At 40.7% G+C, this 14,602-nt stretch overlaps 1 protein-coding gene across 1 annotated transcript in view; it reads right to left on the bottom strand.

Annotated features, from left to right (window-relative positions):
• The window catches only part of ppp1r1c (protein phosphatase 1, regulatory (inhibitor) subunit 1C), an 85,068-nt gene extending 73,757 nt beyond the window's left edge, over positions 1-11,311 (bottom strand). The window contains exons 1-2 of the mRNA XM_060928584.1: positions 11,129-11,311; positions 9,286-9,351 (exon numbers count right to left, since the gene is read on the bottom strand). Coding sequence (XP_060784567.1) covers positions 9,286-9,351; positions 11,129-11,209 — 147 coding nt within the window. The 5' untranslated portion in view covers positions 11,210-11,311. The remainder of the gene's footprint in view (positions 1-9,285; positions 9,352-11,128) is intronic.
• Positions 11,312-14,602: the final 3,291 nt, after the last annotated feature.

Below are 14,602 nucleotides of genomic sequence, written 5' to 3'. Positions count from 1 at the left end.
GTGATCATGAACAGGAAGTTAGAGACTTTGGCCTTGGCAAGTTAAGAGACATTTTTGAACTTTCAGCATCAATGAATTAATCTTCTAAGAGGATGTATGTATATTTTGGACCCTGTATGTATACTTTTGATCCTGTGTTAATTTCAGAAATCCCAAAATAAATTAAAACCCGTGCACCAAATTCTTGTTTGTTTTTTTTCTGTTAAAGATTTATGTCGTACAATCCTTCTTCCCCAGATAAAGAACAGTTCAAAGAAATCATTGAAAGTCCAATATTGCCATGACAGCATTCACGTCCATGATGATTGTATGTAAACTCCTGAATTCAACTGTAAATAATACAACCCCGGTTCCAAAAAAGTTGGGACAAAGTACAAATTGTAAATAAAAACGGAATGCAATGATGTGGAAGTTTCAAAATTCCATATTTTATTCAGAATAGAACATAGATGACATATCAAATGTTTAAACTGAGAAAATGTATCATTTAAAGAGAAAAATTAGGTGATTTTAAATTTCATGACAACACATCTCAAAAAAGTTGGGACAAGGCCATGTTTCCCACTGTGAGACATCCCCTTTTCTCTTTACAACAGTCTGTAAACGTCTGGGGACTGAGGAGACAAGTTGCTCAAGTTTAGGGATAGGAATATTAACCCATTCTTGTCTAATGTAGGATTCTAGTTGCTCAACTGTCTTAGGTCTTTTTTGTCATATCTTCCGTTTTATGATGCGCCAAATGTTTTCTATGGGTGAAAGATCTGGACTGCAGGCTGGCCAGTTCAGTACCCGGACCCTTCTTCTACGCAGCCATGATGCTGTAATTGATGCAGTATGTGGTTTGGCATTGTCATGTTGGAAAATGCAAGGTCTTCCCTGAAAGAGACGTCGTCTGGATGGGAGCATATGTTGCTCCAGAACCTGGATATACCTTTCAGCATTGATGGTGTCTTTCCAGATGTGTAAGCTGCCCATGCCACACGCACTAATGCAACCCCATACCATCAGAGATGCAGGCTTCTGAACTGAGCGCTGATAACAACTTGGGTCGTCCTTCTCCTCTTTAGTCCGAATGACACGGCGTCCCTGATTTCCATAAAGAACTTCAAATTTTGATTCGTCTGACCACAGAACAGTTTTCCACTTTGCCACAGTCCATTTTAAATGAGCCTTGGCTTAGAGAAGACGTCTGCGTTTCTGGATCATGTTTAGATACAGCTTCTTCTTTGAACTATAGAGTTTTAGCTGGCAACGGCGGATGGCACGGTGAATTGTGTTCACAGATAATGTTCTCTGGAAATATTCCTGAGCCCATTTTGTGATTTCCAATACAGAAGCATGCCTGTATGTGATGCAGTGCCGTCTAAGGGCCCGAAGATCACGGGCACCCAGTATGGTTTTCCGGCCTTGACCCTTACGCACAGAGATTCTTCCAAATTCTCTGAATCTTTTGATGATATTATGCACTGTAGATGATGATATGTTCAAACTCTTTGCAATTTTACACTATCGAACTCCTTTCTGATATTGCTCCACTATTTGTCGGCGCAGAATTAGGGGGATTGGTGATCCTCTTCCCATCTTTACTTCTGAGAGCCGCTGCCACTCCAAGATGCTCTTTTTATACCCAGTCATGTTAATGACCTATTGCCAATTGACCTAACGAGTTGCAATTTGCTCCTCCAGCTGTTCCTTTTTTGTACCTTTAACTTTTCCAGCCTCTTATTGCCCCTGTCCCAACTTTTTTGAGATGTGTTGCTGTCATGAAATTTCAAATGAGCCAATATTTGGCATGAAATTTCAAAACGTCTCACTTTTGACATTTGATATGTTGTCTATGTTCTATTGTGAATACAATATCAGTTTTTGAGATTTGTAAAATATTGCATTCTGTTTTTATTTACAATTTGTACTTTGTCCCAACTTTTTTTGGAATTGGGGTTGTAACAGGAACTAGCATGTTTCATGCACATGTTGTTCATGAGTTGTTCTCCTGGTATAAGAGGAATAAAATGTGCTCTTATAGGAAAATAATAAAATTTGTGGTTGTAAAGGTAACTAAGGTTTGTCTTAGGTTGCATAACTCCACCCTACTGTTGATTATTTTCCTGTCAAAGCACACACCTAAATGTTATATTTCTCACTTTTTTCAGCCAACAGATAAACTAACATACTAGTATAACTTAATCAAAATGGAAATTGGAAATTCTCCAATCCAAAGATAAGAAATAAACTATAAATCTCAAAGGTCCTGTTTGGTATTAAAACACATCTTGGGCGATTGGATCTCAAGTGGACAGCTGAGACACATCACCATTTACACCTGTGTCTATCATGAGTCTCTGAGGTGTCCAGCTGAGCACTTGTGTTCAGATTTTGTTACTGCTTACACTCTCAGAAAACAAAGTACATTATTGTACCTTTAGGGGTACAATGGCTTGTCACTGGATCAGTACCCTCTAAGGTACTTATTTGTACCATTTACAGTCAAGCCAGAAAGTCTGCACACCTCTTTCACCTTCTCCATGTTTTATTACATTACAGACTTATTCTACAATAGACTGAGTTCATTTTTTGTCACAAAATTCTACACAAAATAGCCCATAATGACAAAGTGAAAGCAGGTTTTTAGAAAATATGCAATTTTATTTTACTGACAAAAATAGGTTATTTAGGGGTTACGTATCTGTACACACCCTTAGCCTAATACTTGGTTGATGCACCTTTGGCAGCAATTACAGCTTCAAGGCATCTTGGGAAAGAAGCTATGAGCTTGGCACACTTGTTTCTGGACATTTTTGCCCATTCCTCTTGGCATATCCTTGCAAGCTCTGTCAGGTTGGATGGGGAGCATCGGTACACAGCCATTTTCAGCTCCTTCCACAGACGTTCAATTGGATTCAGGTCTGGGTTCTGGCTGGGCCACTCAAGAACATTCACAGACTTTCTCTGAAGCCACTCTTTAGTTCTCTTTGCTGTGTGCTTCGGGTGGTTGTCATGTTGGAAGGTAAACCTTCGCCCCAGTCTGAGGTCCAGAGCGCTCTGGAGCAGGTTTTCTTCAAGGATCTCGGTCTACTTACTGTAGCTGCATTCATCTTTCCCTCTAGCAGGACTAGTCACCCCATTCCTGCTACTGAAAAACATCCCCACATCATGATGCTGCCACCGCCATGCTTAACTGTAGGGATGGCATTAGCCAGGTGATGAGCACCCTGGTTTCCTCCAGATGTGACACTTGGTATTCAGGCCAAAAAGTTCAATTTTGGTTTCATCAGACCAGAGAATCTTGCTTGTCATGGTTTGAGAGCCCTCTAGGTGCCTTTTGGCAAACTTCAAGCGGGCTGTCATGTGCCATCTTCCATCTGGCCACTCTACCATAAAGGCCTGATTTGTGGAGTGCTGCCTGGATGGTTGATCTTCTGAAAGGTTCTCCCATCTCCACAAGGATACACTGGAGCTCTTTCAGAGTGACCCTTGGGTTCCTGCTCACCTCCTTGGCCAAGGCCTGTCTTCCCCGATCTTCCCCGATCCAGGTGGCTAGATCTAGGAAGATTCTTGGTGGTTCCAAATTTCTTCCATTTACGAATGATGGTGGCCACTGTGCTCTTTGGGACCTGTAAAGCTGCAGCAATTTTTCTGTACCCTTCTCCAGATCTACGCCTTGACACAAGCCTGTTTCTGAGGTCTGCAGATAATTCCTTTGACCCCATGGCTTGGAGTTTGCTCTGACATGCACTGTCAACTGTGGGACCTTATATAGGCAGGTGTTGGCAATTCCCAATCATGTCCAATCAATTGAATTTATCACAGGTGGACTCCAGTTAAGTTGTAGAAACATCTCAAGCAGTATCAGTCGAACCAAAATGCACCTCAGCTTACTTTTGGATGTCATATCAAAAGGTGTGCACGCTTGTATACATATATGTTATGTTACATTTTGATTTTTAATAAATTAGCACAAATGTCTAAAAATCTGCTTTCACTTTGTCATCATGGGCTATTTTGTGACAAAAATGAACTCAATCTATTGTAGAATAAGTCTGTAACGTAATAAAATGTGGAGAAGGTGAAAGGGGTGTGCAGACTTTCCAGCTTGACTGTACCATATATCCTGCTTGGGAAAATATATGTACCTTTTTGGCCCTAAAAAGGTACACATAGTTACCTTGAAGTCCAATAATGAGCCCTAGGGGGTACATTAGTGTAAATTGTACCTTGGGGTACAGAAATTGACTCCTACCGTACCCCTATTTCTGACAGCATACATCGCTTCCACTAGAAGGTCAAAGGGCCCCGTGCACAGTTATTACATCAGTCTCTGTCACTAGACAAGTGCCAGGTTTGTTTAGCTTGGAGAACAAACATGTTTCAAAAACAAATACACATTCCAACTGTTGTGATTGGCAGGACAAATTTATTTGTGACATGCAAAAGAGTGAAGGATAAGACGAGCATTGGTGACGAGCACAATCCATACATGTCAACCTTTGGTCAATCAAACCTGTATAACCAACCTCCAAAATCCGTATTTCCCTTATAAAATCCGTATAAGATGCAAATTAAAATAATTTACCTAAAATTTGAATGATAATTAACAATGATATATCCAAGTTACTTTTTATTCAATATTAATAACAATAAACCTTCAGAATGAATACAAAGCTCCAGTGTTCGACAAAAACACAAAGTGCCACTCTAATGTTCTGAATTGTACTCCATGACAGCTTTTTTTAGCACCCTGCACCAATACCTCACGAGGCTGCATGTCACAGCAAGTGTCTGTGTTGATCTTGCCGGAGCGCCCATTCAGAATCTTTTCAGTCGCTAGTGAAAGTCGCTCAGGTGGAAATACGCGTTTCAAACAAAATGTTACTTCCCGGTTGGCGGGATTCTCGCAATGCGGTGTGCGCATGATCAAAAGTGGAATGAAGTCTCGCTACCACAAGATAACGCGCGATTTCATAAGACTCTTTACTGGCTGTTTGTGCTTTCTGTGGTGTACAGTACGTTTGTAAATGTTATGCGCTCTTTTATCATCGTGGGAATTGATTATAGCTCTAAATAAATATTGAAGTTTTTTTAAAGAATCCGTATAACTTTATTTGTACGCCCGTATACTACGTTTATTGAATCAAATCCGTATAAAATACGGACAGTCCATATAGGTTGACATGTACAGTATGACAATCACCAAAAGAACCACCGTGATGACACACTAATGACGTATTTTCCTTTTACATCCTTGTCAGAAACACATCAGGATGCATCAGCATTTACACTACAAATGATATGCGGTCAAATGCGTCCCAGTCCACCTCAGCAAGTAGCTTGACCCAATGCATCTTAAATGTATCTTGGTGGTTGTTTACACTTGTATTAAAGCTGTCCACTTGTGATTCACTCACCCAAGATACATTTTAAAACCGCGTGTAAACAGGGTCAAAGTGTCCTTTGATAGAACAGTATCACCGAAACGTTTATCTCAGAGGACAGACAAAACAATGTCTCAAAGTTTTTTTTTTTTTTTTTTTAAATGACGCAGCATACAGGTACACAAAGTCCTTGAACTTGTAAATAAATACCCCCGGCTACAGCTTGAACAAATGTATTTGAAATATTTGCTGAAAACTTTAAAAATGTCTCAGAAAAAAAAAAACAACAGCAGGAAAAGATCATCCAGTTAAATAAAAGTGAATAGCTTGATGAAAGTGATTGAGAATGTTCAATACTAAAGCTGGGCCAAAGTCTCTGAACGTTTCTCAGCACACGTTAGTTTTTCAAACAGCTTGACCACCATCCCTGAAACCTTCACCCAGCTTGTCACGCTTGACCCAAAGTCCTAAACACCAGACAAAACAACTCACAAAACAAACACCCTATCTCATATGCAAGGAGACTGATAAAAGCAACAAGAATTCTCTCAAGGCCCAACCAGTGATAAATCTTATCATTCCTACAAATATAAATGTGTGGATGTGTGGTTTTATATACCAAAAATGAAGGACTTGGAGTAACATTTTATGTTACAGCAAGCCTGACATGAACCATATCAACAAAATGGTCAAGAATAAATATTTCTAGGGCCAACCCATTCTACACACCATGTTTCCAATCGCACCTGATATTACTTAGGACGAATTTGATTTGTTGATGAATCAGGGGCTTGAACAGGAACGTAGGTCATATGTGGGTCATTGTTTCTCAATGAACAGTAATATATTTAAATAATATTGGCTGGCATTAAGTGGTATATCAGATATATTCCATTCAGCTAGCATGATATTGAACGACTCAAAGACGAGTAGCTGAATGGAATATATCTGATATACCATGGAAAAAAAAGACAGACAATATTATTATTACAACCCCGATTCCAAAAAAGTTGGGACAAAGTACAAATTGTAAATAAAAATGGAATGCAATAATTTACAAATCTCAAAAACTGATATTGTATTCACAATAGAACATAGACAACATATCAAATGTCGAAAGTGAGACGTTTTGAAATTTCTTGCCAAATATTGGCTCATTCGAAATTTCATGACAGCAACACATCTCAAAAAAGTTGGGACAGGGGCAATAAGAGGCTGGAAAAGTTAAAGGTACAAAAAAGGAACAGCTGGAGGACCAAACTGCAACTCATTAGGTCAATTGGCAATAGGTCATTAACATGACTGGGTATAAAAAGAGCATCTTGGAGTGGCAGCGGCTCTCAGAAGTAAAGATGGGAAGAGGATCACCAATCCCCCTAATTCTGCGCCGACAAATAGTGGAGCAATATCAGAAAGGAGTTCGACAGTGTAAAATTGCAAAGAGTTTGAACATATCATCATCTACAGTGCATAATATCATCAAAAGATTCAGAGAATCTGGAAGAATCTCTGTGCACGTCAAGGCCGGAAAACCATACTGGGTGCCCGTGATCTTCGGGCCCTTAGACGGCACTGCATCACATACAGGCATGCTTCTGTATTGGAAATCACAAAATGGGCTCAGGAATATTTATTCACCGTGCCATCTGCCGTTGCCAGCTAAAACTCTATAGTTCAAAGAAGAAGCCGTATCTAAACATGATCCAGAAGCGCAGACGTCTTCTCTGGGCCAAGGCTCATTTAAAATGGACTGTGGCAAAGTGGAAAACTGTTCTGTGGTCAGACGAATCAAAATTTGAAGTTCTTTATGGAAATCAGGGACGCCGTGTCATTCGGACTAAAGAGGAGAAGGACGACCCAAGTTGTTATCAGCGCTCAGTTCAGAAGCCTGCATCTCTGATGGTATGGGGTTGCATTAGTGCGTGTGGCATGGGCAGCTTACACATCTGGAAAGACACCATCAATGCTGAAAGGTATATCCAGGTTCTAGAGCAACATATGCTCCCATCCAGACGACGTCTCTTTCAGGGAAGACCTTGCATTTTCCAACATGACAATGCCAAACCACAGACTGCATCAATTACAGCATCATGGCTGCGTAGAAGAAGGGTCCGGGTACTGAACTGGCCAGCCTGCAGTCCAGATCTTTCACCCATAGAAAACATTTGGCGCATCATAAAACGGAAGATACGACAAAAAAGACCTAAGACAGTTGAGCAACTAGAATCCTACATTAGACAAGAATGGGTTAACATTCCTATCCCTAAACTTGAGCAACTTGTCTCCTCAGTCCCCAGACGTTTACAGACTGTTGTAAAGAGAAAAGGGGATGTCTCCCAGTGGTAAACATGGCCTTGTCCCAACTTTTTTGAGATGTGTTGTTGTCATGAAATTTAAAATCACCTAATTTTTCTCTTTAAATGATACATTTTCTCAGTTTAAACATTTGATATGTCATCTATGTTCTATTCTGAATAAAATATGGAATTTTGAAACTTCCACATCATTGCATTCCGTTTTTATTTACAATTTGTACTTTGTCCCAACTTTTTTTGGAATCGGGGTTGTATTATTCTTCTTCTTATTATTATTATTATTATTCGTACACATTCCTTTCAGGAGTTCAACGTGTCTTTCTCTTTCAAAATTCTCTCAAAATCTTCTGTATTTAACGAAGCAAACCTGGCGGCCACGTTTGTTTACAAATTGTCCCAGTCGCTCGCTAGCATGGAAGTTTTACATCTCCGACGTGTGACGTCATGTTGTCTTGACAACCATCCAGTATCGTAAACCATATTCAACGCTCATTCTCCATTGGGTAGAGTGACGTAATACATGTAGGATAAGCGATATGCTAAAAATATTGCATGCTATCGAACCAAATTAATGAAACCCGCTAGAAGGGAATCGAACACGTTTTTATTCCATCAAAAAATCGTCCTGTATGTATAATGATGGTTATTATTAGCTCATCCGGCCAACAGGTGATGAGTTTATGCCGTCATGTGTTGTCCGTCGTCCATCTGTCATCGTCCACATTTCATGAAAATCGCTTCTTCTCTCTCCTTCACTGATTTTTATTCTTTTTGGCAGGAAGGTAGGTCTGCCTGGGGTGCATATAGCTTCTACCCAAATTTGCATAACTGCAAATAATAATGAAGATATGGAGTAATTAATCAATCCCTAATGAGCAGTTTCCACACAAATCGCTTCTTCTCGGTCAATTCTTCACCGATTTTGATTCTTTCTGGCATGAAGGTAGGGGGACCTAGGGTGCATACAAGTTCTACCCAGATTTGCTTCATTACAATTATTAATGAAGTTATGGATTAATTAGGCCTTAATGAGCAGTTCAACAAAAATCAATTCTTCTCGGTCAGTTCCTCGCTGTTTTGGATTCTTTCTGGCAAATAGGTCAGTATTCCTAGGGTGGATATTGCTTCTATATATAGCTTGTATATAGTGTATATAACTAGCAACATTTATTGTGTCCATAAGGTGGCCCACTTTAGATCGTTCCTTCTGGACTAGACGGGGCCGGAGTAGCTACGCTATCATTGATGGTCTCGTTATTCTTCACTGCCCAAATACGTTAGATCGTGTAGAACATTATAAGCTCATCATGAGTTAAATCCAGTGTTTTAGAAATGAATGAAGCCCCAGAAATGAAATGTGCCAGCAAGTAATGAAAATCTAAGGTGCTAAGAATTTTAATTAATTTAAAAAGTACGCATATTGTGATAATTTTTTTTTTGGATGCTATAATTTAATGAGTAATATGGAGCTCTTGGAGTTGTGTGCACTTTTTCACCATTGACCCAAAAGACTCCAGTTTGAACCAAATCCCTTTGTGTGCACACTCCAGATAAGTGTGCTTGTGTGTAATGAGAGTGTTTTGAAATGAGAACATAATGTTACCTGATGTATTTGGGTCGTTATAGATGACAAGAGTGGCTGGAGTGGGCCTTCGTTTGCGTATCTGTGGAGCACAGAGTGGAAAACAAGAGGGTTTTGTTCACGTTACTTCATTTCAGTTAATTGTGTCACAAAAGTTGGCGCATACAATGGAAATAAAACTGCAAGGTTGAATGTGGAGCAGGAAAATAACAAGAGGTTTTGTAAAACTTGAATTTATTGATATGTAAAGGTGAGGATGAGCATGTTCAGCTGACTGAGTGTTATATGTGAAACGAGTGCAGATTGGATTGGGCAAGTGTTTAAAATTTATCACACAAACCATATGATTCAGACAATATTTGTAGCACAGAGTCGGAAAAAATTGGCAGAAAGAAAGGGTAAAATTAGCAAGATTATTTACCAAGACGATTTCTAGCTTGAAGTGAGTAAAATGTATAAAAATAGGTTTAATAATCTTATAACAAGGATTATTCTATCCACATTCACTGGATATGATCAATCGCGCACTTTGATTGGCTACTCTACTATATACCATCAGTAGAGAAAAACAAAATGGCAGAGCATGTTGCTGAAGCAACCGAGGACTAAATAAAAACTCTACTCGAAAACAAAAACACCAAAAAATACAAAAAAAAGCAACAAAACATGGAATGAAAGTATTTGATGGTAAGAACGTATCTTTTTTATTTTTCAAGAATTATCATTATTGCATTTTTTCACAAATTGTTCCTGTCATTTCACCGGTTTGTTTACATTCTAAGTGAAAATAATTTTGTCGGACGTTTTGTATAAAGTTTTTATTTATCAAATTTGCAAAACATAAAAATAAAAATGCTCCATTTCTCAAAATCCAGTGAATGTGGATAGAATAAAACAGTTATTCCACTCAATCTCGTTGTACATGGATTATAGGGAACTCGGTGCTATGTGCCTCATCGGCTGTCAGCTCATGTACGACTCGATTTCGTGGAATAACTCTTAAATAGCCGGCTTCACAAACTGACAACTTAATGATTATGATGATGCATAATGCTAAATATTGTATAATGCAAAGGATATTTGTTCTCTATTTCAACACAACCACCTTGCATTTTAACACCATTTTTTTTTGCATGGAAGAAAAATGCTGCATGATAAATATCAGCACATAAGATCAGCACTGTGATTAATCAGATCAACTGTTTATCTGTTTATCCCTCGTTCTGTCATGAACTTGCAATTGGAAAAACTTGATCTTTTTTTTTTAGCCCGAGATGCATTTTTGTACTTCTATTAGCCATCCATTTACAGATAACTGTGATTCTTTCCTGAAAGCTGAACCCTCCACTTGAGTCAGTTTCACCCCTGATCTCCTTTACCATCTTTATTGTACACTTATAGCTCTATAATCATGTAGCCATGTCTCTTGTTCCTCTCCAGAGTGATCAGGATGCTCAGAATTAGATCTGACGCTGCCTCTTCTAATGGACCTAACTCTAACTCAGCACAAACAAAGTGGCTGCTGATTGGCCAAACTGGCACCATCATCATCATCATCATCATCATAAAATCAGCAGCACAGTGTATTAGAGTTACCATCATTACTCCATTCTGCTTTTCACGCTCAGGGATGAAGAAATCATCGCACACAACCAGCCATGGATATCATTTCACACTTAATGATTAATGTTCCTGAGTTAGAAATGTTCATCGCACCATATTATCAAAATTATTATTACTTTTCTGTTAAAAAAAAGAGTGAACCACCATCATGAGCTTGCATATCTAAATTAATCTGGCACCAATATGAAAAAACCTATGCGATCACCAAGACCCACTAAGTCTCTGTCTCTACTCACATGTTCTGCTGCCTGAGGGTCCAAATGGCTCTGAAACAGCGGGACAGCAAACTGGATCTTCTTAGGACTGTTGGGCTCCATGGTGTCGAAGGTTTACGGAGAAACGGAGAGTGGAAAGCAGAGTGCAAGAGTAAAAGAAAGAGAGCAAAAAGGACAAAGAGCAGCTGTGCGGTCAGGCATACAGCCACTCCGCTCTTCACTGGCCCCCTCCTTATGAGAGCCGGTGATTAGTCTCCCTCCTGGACAGCCCGCCTTCTCCTGTTCCACCACACAGCGAGAGAGCGAGATAGACACACAGAGAGAGAGAGAGAGAGAGAGAGAGATAGAGAGAGAGCAGATTAATAGGAAAATGGAATTAGAGTGTTGGTTTGTTTCTCTCACTCCTCCATAAAACACCAAATCATTCCACTTTTTCCAGCACAGTGCACACAGGACTCCCGCAGTTATCTCCTGCCCCCTGGCCTCTCTGTAAATGAGTGTGTATGTGGCCTCAGATGGCCGAGGTTTATCCTCCACCCTCACAAACATTAGCAGGACTCCGAGCAGGGCAATATAACCTCCCGGCGGGACATGCTGATGCGCTCTACATTATTGATGATTCAAGTTCAGGAAGCTCTTCTTTTTAGCCAAATTCACTGCCCGGATGAAGCGAGAACTTCATACAGCCACTAGCCTGAAGATTCATGCTCAATCATGCTGTCACATCATTTAGAGGATTTTTAATTATTCAGATTTTCAGCCCATGGTGAAGATGAATCAGTGCCATCCTACAAGAGAGGGTGATTATTTTTAGGTGGTTCAGATCACATTCCTGCTCAGGATACAAAATGGAAAATTAAATATCGGGTTAGGGCGGCACGGTGGTGTAGTGGTTAGCGCTGTCGCCTCACAGCAAGAAGGTCCTGGGTTCGAGCCCCGGGGCTGGCGAGGGCCTTTCTGTGTGGAGTTTGCATGTTCTCCCCGTGTCCGCATGGGTTTCCTCCGGGTGCTCCGGTTTCCCCCACAGTCCAAAGACATGCAGGTTAGGTTAACTGGTGACTCTAAATTGAGCGTAGGTGTGAATGTGAGTGTGAATGGTTGTCTGTGTCTATGTGTCAGCCCTGTGATGACCTGGCGACTTGTCCAGGGTGTACCCCGCCTTTCGCCCGTAGTCAGCTGGGATAGGCTCCAGCTTGCCTGCGACCCTGTAGAAGGATAAAGCGGCTAGAGATAATGAGATGAGATGAAATATCGGGTTATGAAGTTTGTTGTTTTTTTTAGCTCATCCGCCCGTAGGCCAGATTGGATGAGCTGATGTGATCATGCATCGTCCGTCGTCCATCATCGTCATCCGTCCACAATTTACAAAAATCGCTACTCCTCCTACAGGATTGATCGGATTTTGATCAAACTCACATACAGTGTTCCCCAGGTGGGTGTGCGTAAAAGCTGTTAAGACGGTGGTGCCACCTGTCAACCTATTAACAATTTTATAGGCGTCTGGAATTTTTGGGTGACTCGCCACATTAAACGCGACTCTTCGTAAATAGCTAGGACATTTGGTAACACTTTATAATAATGAATGGTAACAACGCATGTGTAAACCTTTAGTTAATAATAAACTATCAACAAAACATTTACATATGTTTGTAAATCATTGATAAGTGATATGGGAATGTTTTTTTTTAAATAAGTTGTGCATACTTTCTAAACCGGGCAGCACGGTGGTGTAGTGGTTAGCGCTGTCGCCTCACAGCAAGAAGGTCTGGGTTCGAGCCCCGTGGCCAGCGAGGGCCTTTCTGTGCGGAGTTCGCATGTTCTCCCCGTGTCCGCGTGGGTTTCCTCCGGGTGCTCCGGTTTCCCCCACAGTCCAAAGACATGCAGGTTAGGTTAACTGGTGACTCTAAATTGACCATAGGTGTGAATGGTTGTCTGTGTCTGTCAGCCCTGTGATGACCTGGCGACTTGTCCAGGGTGAACCCCGCCTTTCGCCCGTAGTCAGCTGGGATAGGCTCCAGCTCGCCTGCGACCCTGTAGAACAGGATAAAGCGGCTAGAGATAATGAGATGAGATGAGATCATTTCTAAACAATTGGTAAATAATGAACAAATCATTTTAAAAATATTTAAAATCTGTGAATAATTAGCAAATCAAGGGGAAAAGGAAGAAACACATTTTGAAGCATTCATTAATCATTTGTTAATAGGCTATGTGGCTATACATGAACAGAATCCACTTCACCCAGGTAATGCATGCTACACCAACCGGCTTCGTTATCCCAGTTTCAGCAGATACATCATTGAGCTCAATAGACTGAATGTAACTCATGCTGTTCTTACCTGGGACGAGCGCAATCCCACCTCAACCAGGCCTTGAAAGGTTCGGACTGGGAGTGGAGACACGTTAACAAATGAACTGAAGACAGGCTGTGAAGTCAGTCGCTAGCGTATCCCCTTGAGGCATCACGGAGGTTTACATACTTATGGCACAGCTATCAGCTAGCTACCCTTACATGAGCGATGGGCTGCCAAGCAATCACATAATCAATTCTGCACCAGCAACTTCGACTTTGCCTCACCTGTTATAAATGATGTTTAAATGTACACGGAGGGCAGAATTATTAGGCAAGTTGTATTTTTGAGGATTAGTTTTATTATTGAACAACAACTATGTTCTCAATCAAACAAAAAGACTCATAAATATCAAAGCTGAATATGTATGGAAGTTAGAGTGGGGCGTTTTTAGTTTTGGCCATTTTAGGAGAATATGTATGTGTTCAGGTAACTTTCACTGTGCAGAATTATTAGGCAACTTAATAAAAACCAAATATGTAGCCATTTCACTTATTTATTTTCACCAGGTACACTGATATGACAACTCCAGATTTGCAAATAAACATATCTGACATTCAAACACAAAACAAAAACAAATCAGTGACCAATATAGCCACCCTTCTTCATGAGGACACTCAAAAGCCTTCCATCCATAGATTCTGTCAATTTCTTTATCTGTTCACGACCAACATTGTGTGCAGCAGCAACCACGGCCTCCCAGACGCTGTTCAGAGAGGTGTACTGTTTTCCCTCTTTGTAGACCTCACGTTTTATAATGGACCACAGGTTCTCTATGGGGTTTAGGTCAGGTGAACAAGGGGGCCATGTCATTATTTTTTCACCTTTCAGACCTTTACTGGCTAGCCACGCAGTGGAGTATTTGGACGCATGAGATGGAGCGTTATCCTGCATGAAAATCATGTTCTTCTTGAAAGATGCTGACTTTTTCCTATACCACTGCTTGAAGAAGGTTTCTTCCAGGAACTGGCAGTAGGTCTGGGAGTTGAGTTTGAGTCCATCCTCAACTCGAAAAGGTCCAACAAGCTCGTCTTTGATGATACCAGCCCATAGCAGTACTCCACCTCCACCTTGCTGGCGTCTGAGTCGGAGTGGAGCTCTGTGCCCATTACTGATCCAGCCACAGGCCCATCCATCTGGCCCA

The sequence above is a fragment of the Neoarius graeffei genome, chromosome 9 (genome assembly GCF_027579695.1).
Source record: "Neoarius graeffei isolate fNeoGra1 chromosome 9, fNeoGra1.pri, whole genome shotgun sequence".
NCBI classification, from domain to species: Eukaryota; Metazoa; Chordata; class Actinopteri; order Siluriformes; family Ariidae; genus Neoarius; species Neoarius graeffei.
This window is presented reverse-complemented; position numbering and strand designations above follow the sequence as displayed.